Source organism: Orycteropus afer, unplaced genomic scaffold, assembly GCF_000298275.1.
Source record: "Orycteropus afer afer isolate SDZICR_OR568_19922 unplaced genomic scaffold, OryAfe1.0 scaffold00226, whole genome shotgun sequence".
NCBI lineage: Eukaryota > Metazoa > Chordata > Mammalia > Tubulidentata > Orycteropodidae > Orycteropus > Orycteropus afer.
In genome coordinates this window covers 4,989,535-5,008,161 of record NW_006921813.1, presented here as the reverse complement: position 1 = coordinate 5,008,161, position 18,627 = coordinate 4,989,535, and the positions used below count along the sequence as shown (strand labels likewise).

The 18,627-nt window shown below is 38.5% G+C and overlaps 1 protein-coding gene across 1 annotated transcript in view; it reads right to left on the bottom strand.

The window, feature by feature from the left end:
- Positions 1-18,627, bottom strand: part of UTRN (utrophin) — a 731,009-nt gene that overhangs the window by 322,156 nt on the left and 390,226 nt on the right. The window contains 1 exon segment of the mRNA XM_042782042.1: positions 12,775-12,964. Coding sequence (XP_042637976.1) covers positions 12,775-12,964 — 190 coding nt within the window.

Genomic DNA, 18,627 nt, shown 5'->3' with positions numbered 1-18,627 from the left:
GAGAGAAAAGGCCTGGTGGTCTGCTTGCATAAAGATTACAGCTTGGAAACACTATGGGGCAGTTCTACTCTGTCACACTGAGTCACTATGAGTCAGAATCGACTCAATGGCACACAGAAAAGGTAAATGATCTGTCCTGGTGGTCATACACCTCTGACACAGCATGACTAGGACATCAAACAACGTGTAGTCAAATCCTTCTGCACTTGGCATTGTTCTCCATTAAATCACAACCTTCACACATTTTCTACCAAACCAAGAGTTTCTCATGAAACCAAGGGGAGACAATACTTCATACGATCACGTGTGCATCTACTTCCAGGCTACAGGGCCATGTCATGCTGACCTTTCTGTGACTTATAATATAGATATGATTTGGTTATTGCAGAATTCTGAGAACTGGCCTTAAATATGTACATCTCAGGATCAGTCCAAGACAAATTAACGCTCCATCTTCCCAGAATACTTGAGGATTTAATTATTCAAGGACAGTAGTTTTTTATCCCCTAAAACAGAGAGGGAAGCTTTGGGAATAAGAAATATAAATTTCAATTACATGGGGAGGTGAATCATTTGAAAATATATGATTCTATGCCATGTCTTCTTAAAATACACATACACAACTTTATCTAGGACTCCATAACAGATGGAAAACAGTATATAAAGTTAACTCCATTGACGAATCTAAAAATCTCTTCAGAGACTGAAGTGCCCTTTGTGGTCATACACTGTTACCCATGGCTACAAGCATCCACATAGCTCTAGGCTGTGTACATGTGAAAACAGAGAGAGAGAGAGACAGAGACAGAGAGAGAGAGAGAGAGATCGGTCCAGACTTGCTGGGTAGAATCTTCTGGTCTCTCTCTTTTTTCAGAGAACTTAGAGGCAGCTGCTCTGACATGACAGACACATGATTTTCCAGGATGACTTTTGAGTTTAGTACCCTCCTGAAAGTCTGAGTGCTCCAGAAGGGTAAGCTCAGAACAGGCAGGGTTTCACAGCATGTTTAAATCAATGGTCACCAAAATGGTATGGATAGATCACACACAGTGAAAAAGACAACTGGGATGAAGAGTAGAGAAGAAGAACAAAATTACACTCTACTAATATTTAGTATATGATTTTATCATGGCACATGTGTATAATTTCTGAATGAATATGCATATAACTATATTGAAGTTGTCATGAATTTCATTTTACTTGGATCCACGATCAACACCCATGGTAGCAGCAGTTGTGAAATTAAATCGCATATTTCTTTGGGCAAATCCGCTGCAAAAAACTTCTTTATTAGTGTCAAAAAGCAAAGATGTACTTTTGAGGACTGACTTAGGCCTGACTCACACTGGGGTATTTTCAATCATTTCATATGCATGTGAAAACCGGGCAAAGAATAAAGAAGACCAAAGAATAACTGATGCATTTGAATGATGGTGCTAGAGAAGAATACTGAATACACCCTGGACTGCCAAGGAATCAACAAATCGGTCTTGGAAGAAGTACAGCCAGAACACTTAGAAGAGATGGTAAGACTTCATCTGACATCTGTGGGACAATGTCATCAGAAGTGACCAGTCTCTGTAGAAGGACATCATGTTTGGTAAAGGAGGGTTCAGCAAAAACAAGGAAGACCCTCAAGGTAATGGATGGACACAGTAGCTACAAAGGTCTCAAACAGCAACAATCGTGAAGAGGGCACAAGACCTGGCAGTGTTTCGTTCTGTCACGAGTCAGAACCAACTACACAGCACTTCACGACATCAACGTACGGTGTTTCTACTGGCTGGACTATGGGATAAAAAAAATAATTGAAGATGATTAAAACCATTCAAGCAGACATAAGTTATATTACATCAATCATCATTTTAAAAATGCTTAAGTCATGCAGAACTCAACTCATAACACTAATTATTTTTCTCCTTTTCTCATTTTTTTCTATAATGGCTCACATACCAATCCCTCTTCCCAAAAAACTGCTTCTATCATGTTCTCAGTTATTACATTTTTAATGAAAACTGGCATGAAGATAAAAAAGGAAGCCATATAAAATTCTTTAATGACTCAACATAACTTCAGACAATCAAATTTTGATCCAAAGTTTTGGCAATAAAATATCCCAAAATAATCACCTACCAATAAAAACAAATTAAAGTCCATTTTGTTTTTTAATCATTGACATGCTAGCTTTGCTTTTACTGTGCTCTATTGGAAGAAAAATTGCTATTAATATTTTAAAGGAACTAAGCAATCAAAACTAAATCTGGAAAAATTAGTACCCAGTGTATGGTGACTACAGGTCATCAGGGCAATTTCAATGCTGCTAATTATATCCTCCAAGTAAGCAGCATTTCTGTTTCCATTTCCTACCCAAATTTTATGGCATATATAACCAAGAAGAAATAGTTTAAATTGAAGGCAAGAAATACAAATGAATGGGTAAAGAGGTTGAGAGAAGGAAAGCTATTTTAACTCTGGGAGCTGTGAATTCCATAAGTGCCTCTTCTCATACCTTCTCCACTGCTCACACACATACACCAAAACACATGGGAAAAAATAAACTGCAGAATGAGAATATTCTACATAAATTTTCAATTGTGTAACACACAAACTGTTTTCTGACAGACCAGAGAATTATGCAAATATGCAGAGAAACCCGAGGTGTCACCGAGAAGAAGTCTGATAAAAGTTTGACTTTGACATAATATGTAAAAAGAGATCTTAAAGAGGAAGTAAAGAAAGGCTAAAAATATCAACAGACATTGGATTTCAGTTTCAATATGCATTTTAAATAGTCAAGTTTCACCTTAGATTATGCAACATTTTTTTTTATCATTCACATTGGTCTGAAAATGTGTTGACAACAGACTATATTTTTATGGAGCTATTGTGCAGTGGATAAAGCGTTCTGTGGCTAACCAAAAGGTCAGTGGTTCTTAACCACCAGCCAGGCTGCTGGAGAAAGATGTGACAGTCTGTTTCCCTAAACAGAAATACTTCGGGGCAATTCTGCTCTGTCCTATAGGGCCCTGTGAGTTGGAACTCACTCATTGGCAGTGGATTTGGGTTTTGGTTAACACTGAAATTTACAGGATTTCTTTTCTATAAAACTAAACTTAGATAAAGTGGGAGTTATAGGTAGAGAGAAAGTCCTCATAGCATTTTACAATTTCTGGGAAAGAGAATTTACAATGTCTTAAAGCAAATAAATACCAAACCTATTTAACTTTTAAAGACTAAACACAGCTACTGATAATTAAAACACAATTAAGTATTTTCCGTTGATATAGATACCTATTGTAAATGTTCCAACCAAAAAGAATTATCCAGAGATAAGGTATAAGGTCAGTATTTGACATGGCAACTTAATTAACACTTAATTTTGCAACTAAAATTCTATTTACATCATATGTATTTAAATACTTTGAAATGTAAGATCAGTTTTCAAAATACAACCATGCAACTAAAATAAAGCTGTTGCTAGCTCAAATATTTCATAATATTTGTACCGTTTCCAAGTCTCATTTCCTAGTTGTTCAGCTAAACTCTCATGTATCACTGACTTATATTGACACCTGCTGGAAAGTACTGGAATTGTGTATTTCTCATTTCATTATCTGGGCAGCTGTTAATTTTGCATATGTGAAAAGAATATGTGGCAAAACATTTCAACTCAAAATAATAAAAATTCAATTTCCTAAAAAGGAAATAATATTTATTCTAAACATTGAAACATTTGCTTTGATGATTTATTAGGAAAACTATCCCTCTCAGAATGCCTGCCCAAAGTGTAGCTTTTGATGGGAATTACTTATCCAAGGACTTCAGTAACTTAACTTTTGTTTATTTGGGCTATCATTATAATACTAATTAACCTTCACCGCTTGACTTCTATTGGTTCCTATCTTGGACTGAATGCCTTGGTGATATGACTTGAGATAAATACCTGCTTTTGTGTAAGTATGCATACAACTGGATCAAAAGATTGACCCAGGTAATAAAAAGGATGTTTTCTATAGCCATATCCATAGTTTTAAAATAATAATGAAGATCATATATAAGTAAACAAGTTTTTCTTCTCTATGAACAAAACTGCTTTCTCATGCAAAAAAAAAAAAAGTTTTATCAAAATAAATTAATTTTTTGAAATGGACCAAAACACAACACATTGAAATAATTAGGTTTAGGAATTTTTTGCAATTAAATTATTAAACTGTTAATATTAAGTTTAAATTAACCACTTACACAAGCAAATGAAAACACTGCTAAGTACTACTGCAAAATATGCTCCACTACCACAGTCTGTTTCTAAAACTTTTTTTTTTGAAAGGTTCCAGACAAATACATTGGCTGAACTGCAAAAAATAACAAGATGAATTGATAAAGTTAATTCTGTTTTCCCAATCCACTGCTACATAAGCACCATTTAGGTGTTTGGCTATGCCCCATTTCACATCATCAGAAAAATAATACTGTCCTAGAGGCAGTTATTCCAACTACAAATGAGTTGGGGCAGCTAATAAGGCAACAAGATACATTCTTAAGAATATGAAGGAAATAGTACTAAGACGATGACACAAAGAAAGAATATGGTATGTCCTGTGGAGCTGTATAAATTACTTTCACATTCCTGTTATAATTTCTCCTTCCTTTTATATCAAATCACTGCCATTGTTGACAAAGGTAATGAGACAGTTAGTTGATCACGACTCAGATAAAGCCACAGAATGAACAAAAATATAATGGCTAACTTTTACAAAGAGGCAGCAGCTCATGAATGGTTTCTGTTTAGATGACGTAGTATTTGAATTTTGCAACTGTCAAACAAGTTGCCTCCTGCAAGTCTACTTAATCCACCTGTCCAAAAGAAATTTAGTTCTTCAAGTTCAACTATAAATATATGGATCTTCAAGAACACAGTGGATATTTTTTGATAATGAAATGAAGTTACTAAAATGTGCTTTAATTTTTTTAAGTTGAAAAAACAATTATCTATAAAAAAGATGGACGGTTTTTAAGTGATCGACTGAAAGATTATTTTAAACTGTTCTTTTTAAATTTACTAAAATTTATGTAAAATGAATGTGCCATTCAATATGAAAGCACAGCTAAGTACCCCAGAGGTAACAGGTCTTAATGAATGTAGTTTTGATAGATTTTCTCCAAACATTTCAGTTACACATCTCAGAAGACAAGGCTTTGTCAAATGCAAAATAAAACATGCACTAAGATAGCATTTGGTTCAGATTTCTAAACAAAATGTAATCAAGCAGTTCCCTTTAACAGTTTTTACAATCAGTTACTAAGGAATCTTTCCTTGAGATGAATCCTGTACCATTAGTTTTTCGAGCCTGAAACAGAATCATCAGACACCCGAGCTCCTTATTTCCCATCACTCAATTACCTTACAGAGCTTCTGGTACCGAGGAGAAGAAACTGCCATCCTTTGCAAGCGATGTAACAAAACCACAACTTTCTGCAGAGACGTTCTCACCACAGCCATCATTTTAAGTTTACCACACTTCTGGAGACACCTCAGAATTTGCATTATAAATGAAGAGCAAGGATCATTTCCTCCCGGTCACTGGACCAGGATTTGCCAGTGGTCTGAGCATGCTCGCTTCCAGGAATGCATTTGAAAGATACAAAGGTTTAGGTTCTGGGGGGGAAAAAAGAGGCTAGTATTCCTTCAACTTCTTCTCAATTTAAACCACGGACATCAACGCCATCCAGGAAAGCCCTCGGCAGATGCTCGCCACCAGTACTTGCTCAGCCCGTCGTGGACAGAAAATGAAGCAAGTTGTTAAGCAGCCAGACGCTGCCTACGGCTGTAGAGGAGTGCGCTCCGCAGCCAAAAAGCATATTAAGGGAAACATTAAAGCCACAGATACAAAGCAGACATCCCCTGGGAACAGAGATTCAACACAGCAGCACAAAGCGGGCCTTGCAGCCGGTTTGTATTGGGAGGGAGAGAGTGGCAATCACTCTCTAAGAGAGATGCGTTCACTCCCAGACTAGATGCAGCTCTGGCAGTGCTCTGTGGGATGAGCGAATAACAGACCCTGTAATAAATCCCAAGAAGAGCAGAGGGTCCTTACTCTAAGGAGATCAGCCTATATAGGAAGTGCTACTAAATCACCTCCTGACAGGTCTCAGGGAAAGATCATCTCAAACAAACAAACAAAAACATAGCTGCAGGGGGTTTGTGGTTTCACCTAAGAACTCTAAGAGAAAGACCTTCCAAAGGGCTCTCTTATGCCTACCCAGGAAAAAGCCATGAGAAATCGAATAGGTTAGGACTCCTCTAATTAAAAGGCAAAGTTAATGGAAAAAAACAACAAAAACGTCTGAAATTGACTACCAAGGATTCCAAAAGGCCACATTTCCTCTCTGACAGCACCTTCATGATCTCTTTTTATTTGTCACAAAGCTGCTTGTGTGTGTAGGAAATAGCAAGCCACGATTATGTCATGTAAAGGTCTGATACAGACTGTGGCTTTTATGTGTACGTGTGCATACTCGAGACACATTTAACACTGCAGCTGGGAGGCCAGTGCAGATATCAACTGGGATGAAGTATCGTTAAAAAAACAAAAACCCAACTCACCATCGTTGAGTCAATCCCGACTCATAGCTACCCCTACTTGGGTTTCCGAGGTGCTATCTCTACAGAAGTAGATTGCCCAATCTCCCTTCCGAGGAGTGGCTGGTGGGTTTGAACTGCCAGCCTTCTGGTTAGCAGTCAAATGCCTTAGGCACTATCTTTAGGTGATTGAATTCCCATTGTAAAGTTGAGCAAAATAACCCAGAATGAGTCAATGGCTGGGTCAAAGAGCAGAGCCAGAAACAGACCCCAGATATTTCTCATCATCAGTGTCCTGCTCAAACTAATGACCTGCGTAATGCTGTAGGTGACCTTTCTGTACCACTGTCAAGATTCTTTAAAAGAAATGCCTGGGAAATGCAGTCTTATTCCAGGAGTGCCTGAGATACACTTCCTATGATATTTAAGGGCCCATGCCACTTAGCTATGTACCCAAGAGGTATTTTATAATACTTGTTTCTCTTCTTTTATTCTACTGTCTTCTCAACCCTTCATTTTGCATGATGGAAAGTCCTATACTGGGTCATATGGAGCCGCGTTTATCAAGCAGAGTTCTGTGGGCTCGGAGGATTTCTGCCATACAGATCTATACTAAGAATCTCTACTGCCTCCCGCTGGTTAGGCTGACAATGTCAAAACAACTATGTAAAGCCAAGAGTAGATGAGGTACTCAATTAATGATGGAACTAAAATTATTACGTTATTAGGCAAATATACAGGGACAGAAAGATTAGTGATTGCTTAAGCTGGGAGGGATGGAGAGACTGAAGGGAGGAGGCTGATGGCTAAAAAGTCTGGGGTTTCCTTTAGGGGTGATGAAAAGCTTCTAAAATTGATTGTGGTAATGGTTACACAAGTCTGTAAATATACTGAAAACCATTCAGTGGTACAATTTAAATGAGTCAACTATATGGTATGTGAATTATACCTCAATAAGGTGCTATTTTTAAAAAATACATGAAGCTATACTTCCTGTCCCTGAACCAGTAGTTGGTGAAGTTTCCACAGTATAGGTAACCATCCCCTCCTCCAAATACAGTGCTGGGTATGGGGAAGATCTAAGATGATCTAAACAATGAGAGTGTATACTTACGGGACAGGATGACGAACATTCAGCTGCAGAGGAACATCACAGATGCAAATGCAATAACCCCCAAACACAAATGATTAGAGAGTAAAAAGTGACTTATTCAATCCCTACCCCAGAAAGACAGAAGGGCCACAGGGTTCTACTCAGGAAAGAATCACAACCTCTCAATTAACTGGTACTACTAAAATCTAGACCTTAAGTTTTAAAATATAATTAAAAGAATAATGATGTCCTAGAACACAGGCAAGAAAATCAAGGATACGTGCATTTGAATTAATAGATAAACCGGTTGGGAAGTCAACAATAGGTTTTCATTCAAAAGAGCAGGGGAGAAAAAAGTCTCTTAGAGATACCACCTCAGAAACGCAAGGAGGGGTTGCTATGAGTAGGAAATGACTCAAGGGCAGTGAGGTTTTTCTGCTTTTTGGTCAAATTCTAGCATGTGAATACAGACGCAGATGACAACTGTATGCCAGGTGTTTGGCGTTAAACTGTGTCCCCAGAAAGATCTGCTGAAGTCCTAACACCAGGTACATATGAATGTGACCTTTTTTGGAAATAAGAGTGTTTGCAGATGTAATTAGTTAAATGATATAAGGTCCTTCTGGAGTAGGGAGGGCTTTAATCCCATATGCCTGCTATCTTTCAAACAGAAGAAGAAACACAGAGCCAGTTAGACACAGAGGGACAACGTCATATAAAAACGGAGGCTGAGACTGGAGTGGTGAAGTCAAGTAAAGGAATGCATGGGGCTACCAGATGTTGGAAGACACAGGAGAGATCTTCCCCTAAAGCCTTCAGAGAGACCACAGCCCTGCTGACACCTTGAATTTAGACCTTTAACCTCCAGGACTGGGAGAAAATAAATTTCTGTTCTTATAAACCAGCTAGTTTGTGGTACATCTGTATATAGCCTGAGGAAATGAATACATACATGAGGTATCTCCTCCTGGATGCTACTCAAATACCTCATTTCAACATAATCAAAATACACTTTACCATTCCATCACACTCCCCCTAACTCACATCCCTGTCTAGACATTTTCTTACATTCCCGGTCTCAGGTCCTACCACCACCTGGCAACCTTCCCTGTCTTTTCCCCTCTTCCTCCCTTGGGTCACCTATACTATCAAGTCACCAGGTCTAGTTCTGAGGATACTGATTCTGTTCTGTCATTATCACCTCTGGCCTGGATGGCTATACTGATATCCTGACAGAACTCCTGCTGCCAATCCTGCCCAAGCTAAATCCATTCTCCACAATGATATCAGCTGGATTCCTACAGAGTAGACACCTCAGTGCTTCATTCTCATGCTTAATATCCTGTAATGACTTCTTCCCATTGCCAACAGGATAAGATCCAAAGTCCTTAGTACGGCAGACAAGATCATCTATGATAAGGACCACTCAATTCTCTAGAAGCTTTGCTCTCTCCTGCAAGTATCCAAGAGTTCAAGTTTTCTCTTGACACTGGCTCTGCTGAGGATAAAAACCTGACAGCGTGGAAGGAGGGCAATGAAATATAAACAAATAAATCCAAATGATCACCCTTCTTAACAGAAACAGCATGCATCACAGCCTTCCAGAAATCAATCTTCATCTTCCATTGTGTTTCCAAATTATCCTTTATCAAAATTTACCCAAGATCCACGACAAAGTGAAAAAAGAATAAACTTCCTCTCCATCTTCATGAAATATTCCCATGGGCCTACACTGGGTAATCATAAGACATGAAGCAGTATAACCAGTAAATGAGTCATGTAAGCAGCCTGTATATGTGTCTCATGCATGGAGCTCAAATATGTCATGATACTTATTCCATCATCTGTAGCACACCCATGCACTGCCCATCACCACCACCATTACCACCTCAAGAGAAAATGTATTTGATTATTTCAAATGTTTTGTTACATTCATTTTCCTTCAATAAACCTCTTTCCAAAGCTTCCATTTTCAATGTTTGTACCCTTGCACAAAAAGGGAGTCCTGAACACAGAAGCCCATAGGAAAATGAAAACCCCTTGACTCACAAATATTCAGCTAAAGGTCCTAGTTCTCTAACAATCACTTACCTGTTAAAAAAAACAAAACCAAACTCACTGCCATCGAGCCAATTCCAACTCACAGTGACCCTTTAGAACAGAGCAGAACAGCCCATTAAGTTTCCAAGGCTGTAAAGCTTTATGAAAGCATCTCTTTCTCACAGAGTGGCTGGTGGATTCGAACCACTGACTTTCTAGTTAGCAGCCAAATGCTTTAACCACTGCACCACCACCAGCGCACCTCACTTGCCTATAAGGTACCCAAACTAAGCCAAGGATTTTTAAAAAAATAAAATAGAGAGGATGTTTTGGAAAAGAGCATTTAACAAAGAAGCAGGGTGATGGGAAATAATGCAAATTAACATAGTGGGGAAAATCTTTCACATAAACAAATATGTGTGTTTATTTTGAAACTGAAGAGATTTTAATAGGCTCTTAATAAATGCTCTCTTTACTATTTCCTATGAGCCAGAACAGCCTACTTAGGCAACACTAAATCATTTCTGAGAAGCAATTACTACAAAGGTTTTACTGAATTTTCATATTTTAGTCAGTAACCTTTCTTTCTTGATGCTGTTTGCCATAAGACAAGTAATCCTGGGCTTAATTCATTTTTATGTACAAATATTTAAAACATTTCTATTTACGTTTATCTCTTCCACGGTTTTAAAATTCATTAAATATTGAGAAGAGTTTGGCTACGGTGAAAATATATCCCAAGATAAAATGTGCCAACAACAATTACCAAACTTTCAAACAGGCTGTATTTCGCTAGGGCTCATTATCCATGTTCACATGAAGCCTCCTTTGCTCATTTTTGACAAACTGTTCCCTAATCAAGTGTGTAACCTAGGTATCTGTTGGATTTAGCACCATTACGTAATTAAATACAGGTAAGCATTTACAGGTCATCTGATCATTCTTTAAGTTATAAAAGATAATACATTCTTGTATCTACTCACATTTAGAGCTCTCTAAAATTCAAACGCAAACCCATGGCCATTGAGTCGACTCTGACTCACAGTGACCCTATAGGACAAAGTAGAATTCTGCCCCACAGGGTTTCCAAAGCTGTAAATCTTTACAGAAGCAGACTGCTTCATGGTTCTCCCACAGAGTGGCTGGTGGGTTCCTACTGCCAAACTTCTGGGTTAGTAGTCCAATGCTTTAACCACAGTGCCACTAGTTCTCCTCTTTAGAGCCCTCTACAGCCTCCTAAGAGCTCTCAGAAGGAAGGCTGGGCAATACTTCCATAGTGACACCACCTCGGAAACCCACCGAGGGGTTGCTATGAGTCAGATCCGACTCAACAGCAGTGAGATTGAGGTTTTTTATAGCCTCCTAAAAAACAGGTAATTGCTAAATATTTTATCAATTAACGTTTGTGGTGATCGCATGACCTCCAGAGGTTGATTCAAAAGAGCAGATATAATAACTTCAATACTTGCTCACACTCATTCAACATCGTTAACAACAATGCAAGCAGACACAGATTCCCATCAAGTTAATCCTTAGAACTCAAAAGAAAGACACCATAACAGTGCTTGTGCTTGGGCTTGAGAAGAAGTTATTAATAAGTCCATTCTCAAAAAGGGTCTTTTTAAAGAAATGTGTAAGCTGGTTGAATGGAAACTAAATTTGCTCTGTAAACTTTCACCCAAATCACAATAAATTAATTTAAAATGCAGTATCTGCAAAGTACAATAAAGAAAACCTCAGTAAAACAAAACAAAACAAAAAAAATGTCTAACTTAAAAATAATTTCCAATTCGGCAAAAATCTTTAAGAGTAAGAATAGTTCTTTATCCGTATCCACACATGGTTAACATTTTATAAAAAAGCCTTTTGATATTTCAAGGGAAATGAGTTCCTTAGAAGGGATTCAAAAGGGATCGTCACACTGAATTTCATAATGGTGGCATTAGAGTCCAAGGACAGCAAAGTTATTTGTTTAGGATTTGCACACAAAGCTGTGTGTAGGCAATAACATATAATAATATAATCTCTGCCCTTGCAGAATCACATGATCCACTGAGAGAGGAGGTGGCGATAGAGCCTGTGCCCACAAGCATTATTACAAACAACCACTGTGAAATGGATGCACAGATAGACAGTATTAGAAGCCACCAGAGATAAAACTGCGGTTGGCCAGCAAACCTCACCATTGAGATGGGTTATGAAGGAAGCTGCAAGTGAGAAGGCCTATATGAGCAGCAAGAGTAGGTCATTCTATGCATGGAAAATGGAAGGCTCAAGGGCTCTGAAGCAGTAATACTAGCAGAAGAAAAAAGAGATGCAAACATGCATGATTCCTCATCAGTGTTTTTAAAGGTTAAGTTTTGTGTGACTACGGCTCATATAGAAGAAATATTTCAACCACAGACTGAATATATAATCCTAGTCATCAAGGTAAAAACGTAAAAGTAATAGCTTCAAGCCTAATGTTATTAGTTGGAAACTAAGTCAGAGTGCCCTTGTGACGTTTCTGTTAAGTATTTAAAACAAATGGGAAAAGAAACAGCTTCCTGAAAAGGGGAAATGCCCTTATTCAGGATTCAATCGTGCTGACTATAACAGGACTGAAAATGACAGAAAAGAGAAAATCTCAGTCTGTTGTTGTTGTTGTTGTTGTTGTTATGTGCCGTCGAGTCAGCCCTGACTCACAGCGACCCCTCCTTGGGTTTCCGAGGAAGTATCACTACGGAAGTAGGATTGCCCAACCTTCCTTCCGAGGAGTGGCTGGTGGGTTTGAACCACCAGCCTTCTGGTTAGCAGTCAAGTGCCTTAGCCACTATGCTACCAGAGCTCTATCAGTCTACGAATCTAAATTATCATTACTACTTACATAAAACAAGGTGGTTTTTCCTCTATTATTAAGTAAGAGAATTTTAGACGTCTTATTCCAACTATTCACAGGGAAGCAAAGATTTCCCAACCAAATCAAGTGACCACCTTATCTTCTGACGACAGTAAATGCGCACCGAGCTGGATGGGGAGGGCTCAGAGCCAGACCGCGCTGGCTGTGGCCACCCAGGCGTACCTGCATCTGCTCTTGGAGGTCCCTGGCCAGGGCACTGTCCTGAAGCACATTCTCCCGCTGAGAGGCATCCGCAAGCACGTTAACTGTGGTTTCGGCTTCTTGTACCCACTTGAGGAAGTTCTCCAGGTCCCTACGCGAGGCCTGCACTGTCCGCAGCTCAGCCTCCAGGGCACTCTGTCTGTCAGCAACGCTGAAAGTAACAACATGACAGGCACGTCTCCATTACTTACAGGGTGACATTCCACATCCCACACACCAAAATAAAAAATTCATACAGTCACAAAGGAACTTCTATTTATTTAAGTCACCTGAGGCACCTGGGAGGTTTATTTATATGTGTGTCCTGAACAACCCTTTATGGAGGAAAAATGTTAGTTGTAGGTGGTACCTGGGTGGCTACAAACAGTTCAAGTTCCAGGCTGCTAACCAAAAGGTTGGAGGTCGAGTCTGCCTTGAGGTACCTCAAAGGAAAGGCCTGCCCGTCTACTTCTGAAACATCAGTCATTGAAAGCCACATGGAGTACATTTCACTCTAACACACACAGGGCTGCCATGAGTCGAATTCGACTCCACAACAACTGATAATGTGAATTGTGAGAAGTGGAAAAGGGAAGGAGACATGTCGTATTACTATCACAGCTATCGATATTATAAAATAAATATGATTACGTGTTACAAATCATAACTGCAGGTTAGGTTATTCCCCTACATACTTTATTCCAAAACTTCAGTGTGATTGACATCTTACACTCAAAAGGCAGTATCCACAAATATTTACAAGGCGACTGACTAAATGGATTCTAAGAAGAATTAAATCAGAAGTAATATTTAAGATGAAATAATAATAATTAATTAAATAATAATTAAAAGGGCCTGTTTTATGTGTTTTTAAGCAATTCAAATTAATACAGCTTGGTTCTTTAAGCTCATTAAATAATTTTATACTAGGAAAACAATCAAGCTTTTTATAAACCCTTTCATTAAATCTACATCAAAATTAGTTCTTTTGAACATAGAACTCTCTTAGTTACCTGATTTAAGAGATTTGTTAATTCAAGATTTAGAGTTCCAAAATAAGAACATAACCTAATCAACAAATGAGTATCAGCAAATCCACTCCTAGCTATTTAATCCCAAGAGAAATGAAAACATATGTCCCCATAAAATCTTGTACATAAATGTTCATAGAAGTATTATTCACAGGGGATAAAAAGTGGCTATCAACCCTAATGTTCATCAACTAACAAACGGTTAAACAAAACATGATATATGCATACATGGAATTCCACACAACCCATAAGAAGAATGAAGTCTGATACATCATGCTACCACATGAATGAACCACTGTGAGAACATTACATGAAGTAAAAGAGGCCAGACACCAAAGGTTTATATGAAATGTCCAGAATAGACAAATCCACAGAGAAAAAAAGGAAATCTGAAGTGACAGGCCAGGAGTGATGAGGAATACCATGGTACTGCTAATGGGTATAGAGTATCTTTCTGGGGTGATGAAAAATATTAAGAAATTAGAGTTGTAGTTATGTAACTCTACTAAAAGTTATGAATCATGAACTTTAAAAGGGCGAAGTTTATGCTGTATGAATTACATGAAAAACCTAGCATGTATAACATGATCTAATTTATAAATGTTTTGTCTGCCCACTGACTCATCCACACATGCATCCATCCATTCATCGTATCTCTAAACACATACAGAAAGAAATGTCTGGAATGTTGTTAACTAAAATAGTTATTTGTAAGTGATGGCATTTATAGTGATTAATGTTTCGTATGTGTACTTTTCTGCATTTTTGAATTTATAATGAGTATGTATTTTTTATAACCCCATAAACACATTCTTTAAAAACATGAGTAAAAGATTTTTAAGATACTTCACTGTAGAAGGTGTACAGATGGCTAATAAGTACATGAAAAGATGCTCACCATCATTCTCCATTAAAGAAATGTAAATTAAAGTGACAATGAGATAGCACTACATATTTGAATGGACTAAAAAAAAAAACCTGACTACACCAAGTGCTGGTGAGGATGTACAACAACTAAAACTCTCACACACTGCAGGTAGGACTGTAAAATGGTAGTAACAAAACAGTCTGGCAATCTGTTATAAAGTTAAATATGCCCTTAGGATACAACTGAGCAATACTATCCTACATAATTAATTGTTATTGTTGTTGTTGTTATGTGCCATGGAGTCGGACCCGGCTCATAGAGACCTCTCCTTGGGTTTCCGAGGCGATATTACTATGAAAATAGATTGCTCCATCTTCCTTCTGAGGAGTGGCTGGTGGGTTTGAACCGCCAGCCTTCTGGTTAGTAGTCAAGTGCCTTAGGCACTATGCTACCAGAGCTCCTACGTAATTACCCAATAGAAATGAAAGCATAAATTCATACTCAAATATTTATGGCACCTTTATTTATGTTGGGCAAAAGCTGGAAACAATGTAAATGGTATCAAGTAACAAATGGTAAATAGATAAAGAAATAGTGGTGCATGCAAACAGTGGAATACTACTCAACAGTAAAAGAAATAAACCACTAATATATACAACAACATAGATGGTATCTCAAATGCATTCTGCTAAGAGAAAAAAAGCCAGGCACCAAAGACTACATACTACTATGATTCCATTTATATGACAATCTGTAATGTCATCAACCTCATGCCATCTTTCCCTTACTAAAAAAAACAACAATTCAAATTACATAGCTTGGAATTCAATGCCCTTCATAATATACCACCAATTTACTTTTCTAACTTGATCCCTTAATTCCCTTTGATACTTCGTGCAGGTCAAAAAGCTGTGCTCTTTTTTTCTCTAGAACATACTTAATGCAATGTGCTGCTTTGCTCATATCCAAAATAAAAAAGCCTTTCCTACCTTTTCCACTTACCAAAGTCCTACCCATGTTTTAAAGGTTAAGGACTCCATTCTCCAGAACATCTCCCAATCAGATTTCCTTGCTCTGAGTCCAAAAAAGCTCAGTACTGCTTTTTATACAGAAATTAAGCACATGTATCCTAGAAAAGTCCTTGGATTGTGAACTTGTTTCACTCTTAAATTCCACTTTATCATGTAGGTTTTCTCACTTATCCATCTGGTCTGTAAACTCACTATGGCAAGAAACAGCCTTCTATATCTTCTTAGTCCTAAGAATTCTTATTATAATAAGTTGGGTTTTTTTTTTTTTTCAGAATACTGACCATGTATTCAAGATATACCTTTATAATTACCTATCACACAGCATTTTTCAAGTAACTATTAGGAAAAGTTCCCTATAGAACTCACTACCTAAGTCAAGGAAGAAGAAGATATGAGAACCATAAAAACGAGATACAACACAGAAGAGAAGCAAAAGGCTCTTAGCTAATGGTGAAAGATCCCAGAAAAGAGCAATGACTCAAAACTAGAGCAGATGAGGGCTGTCATCATCTTGCCGTCTGCTGTGGATTCTGGTTTTCACTCAACAAAAGTAACAAAGAATTCATTCTGACAAAATGAGGGAAAAACAAAACAAAACTCTGGAAATTCAGAAAACAAGGACTCCAACGAGGAGAAAAGCAAAGAAAATGCCCAGGAAGGTGGCCATGCAGAAGGTCTAGAAAGCACGTCTCCAAGAAAAGATGCTCCAGGAAAAAACATTAGTAATAATAGTTTGCAGAATGTTACTGAGTTTATGGAAAATCATACTGTCAGGTCACTGGGAAAAGATGGGAAGAATTAGCAATAGGTACAAAAAAATGGGACCATGAAAGAAAAACAAGGTAGTTAATTTCCACTAAAACAGAGAGGAAAAACTTACGGTAAACCTCAGTGCCTGGCCATTAATGTTTGGGCAGGCATAATAATGTCAACACTGAATATCTATTTATCTAAAAAGTTAAAGATGAGGAAAGGGACGGCAGAATTGCACTTAAGAAAATTATATACTAATTTATCAAAATAAGATGTCAGCACCATGAACTTAAAGATACTGTACTATGGAAATGCATGAAGGTGTTAAGGAAAAGTGAAAACGAGAGAAAGCTATAGCTTTTGGGGAGAGGGGCTGTGGCAAGTAGAGAAAGAATCACTGTATTTTGTCATAAACCAGTCAGTACGTTTTATTAATTATATGCATACAACTGTTGAATTAACTTTTTAAACTTTAGAAGTTACCCACTAGAGTTTAGGTGGTTTGTCCCCCAAAACCTTCCCTTATTTTCAATTTTTTTAAAGTATCGAGAGAACAAATACTAAAAATAACCATATAAAGATTGAGTCCAACTAGAAAGCAAAGAGTTTTAAAAAGGCAGGCATAAGTCATCAACCATGAGCAAGCAATTCTTATTTGAAGAACACTAAACATATACAATTTATTAATGATAAAATTTAGTACAGTCAAATGCTTTCCTTTCATAGAACTGTGTTTTTACACAAATAACACGCGTTATGCAATTTTGCGTATCACACAACTCCTGCACGTTATTTTCATTAAGTATACTATACCAACTTTTTTTCCAGGAGATTACTTCAATTTCTCTCTCTCTTTTTTCCCTTTCCCTGTCCAACAGACTTAATATTAAGTCGTCGTCTTTGTGTCTGCCAACACGGAGGTTTGGTTCTCAGCAGCAGACCCTCATCAACCTTCCCTTGCGTTTCTAAAGCCGCCCCTTTCCCGGCAGGATTCCGTCCCTGCTCAGCAAACCACTTTCTTTAATGCAGGAAAAAATCACTTCTGTCGCCCTGGCAATTACACTCGCCAGGGCAGCTGGCCGCAACCCAGAAGGTGTGCGGGTCTGTGCAGCCCAGGCCAGAGAGGCCACTGGGGGGGCAGGGCTGGCGCACTGCAGCTGCACGCATTCTGCCCCACCAGCCAGCTGGCCGGCTGCCATGCTAAGGCTATTTGAATCTCAGGTCCAGGCAGATACTGCGGGGCAGGCACTAGACCTGCGGGCACGAAAGGGGTTGGCCATCCTTCACCTAGGCAAGAAAAGTCCAACTGGTGCCCAGGGGCCTCAGAAGGCCAAGGCAGTGTATGCCTACACCCACACCATCCTGTCACCTGGCTTAACACAGGGCCCACGTGGAGGGACCCAGCCATGGGTGGGCAAAGGCCCCCACTTGCCTCGAGATAAGCTTGTGCTCAGGCTGTGGCAACCCTTCACACAGTCCTCCACCCGCCCCTCGGCCTGTCCCCAGAGCCAGGAAAGTGGGCAGAGATCTTCTACAAGAACAAACTCCACTGCTCTGAGGCCCAATCTCGAACTGCCTGATAGCAAACACAATGTCAACTGCTTATTTTCTGATTAGGGGCCTATCACCAAACTCAATCCATGACTTGCAGACCATGGCTTATACTTTTATTACACAAACATGATCAAAAGTAACATTTTCAGACTACTGAATGAGGCTGAAATTCACTTCTGGAAATGTCATGAGACATGAACTGTGCATGCATGGACATGCTATGCCAGAACTTCTTAGCATAATTTCATCTCTTCCGCCCATTATGTGTGTATGTTGTGTTCTTCATGTGAGCACACTATTTACAAAAAAAAAAAAAATGGTAATCAGAATCCCTCATTTTTAAGAATATTCATATGCACATAATAGATGATGTGGCAATCTAGTGTTAAAAACTGACATCATTAATTAACTCTACTATATTCTGAGAATGCGCAGACCAGGAAAAATAAAACAAACAAAATTACTGTCATTAAGGTGATTCCAGGAGCTCTGGTAGCGCAGTGCCTAAGGCACTTGACTGCTAACCAGAAGGCTGGCAGTTCAAACCCACCAGCCACTCCTCAGAAGGAAGATGGGGCAATCTACTTCCATAGTGAAA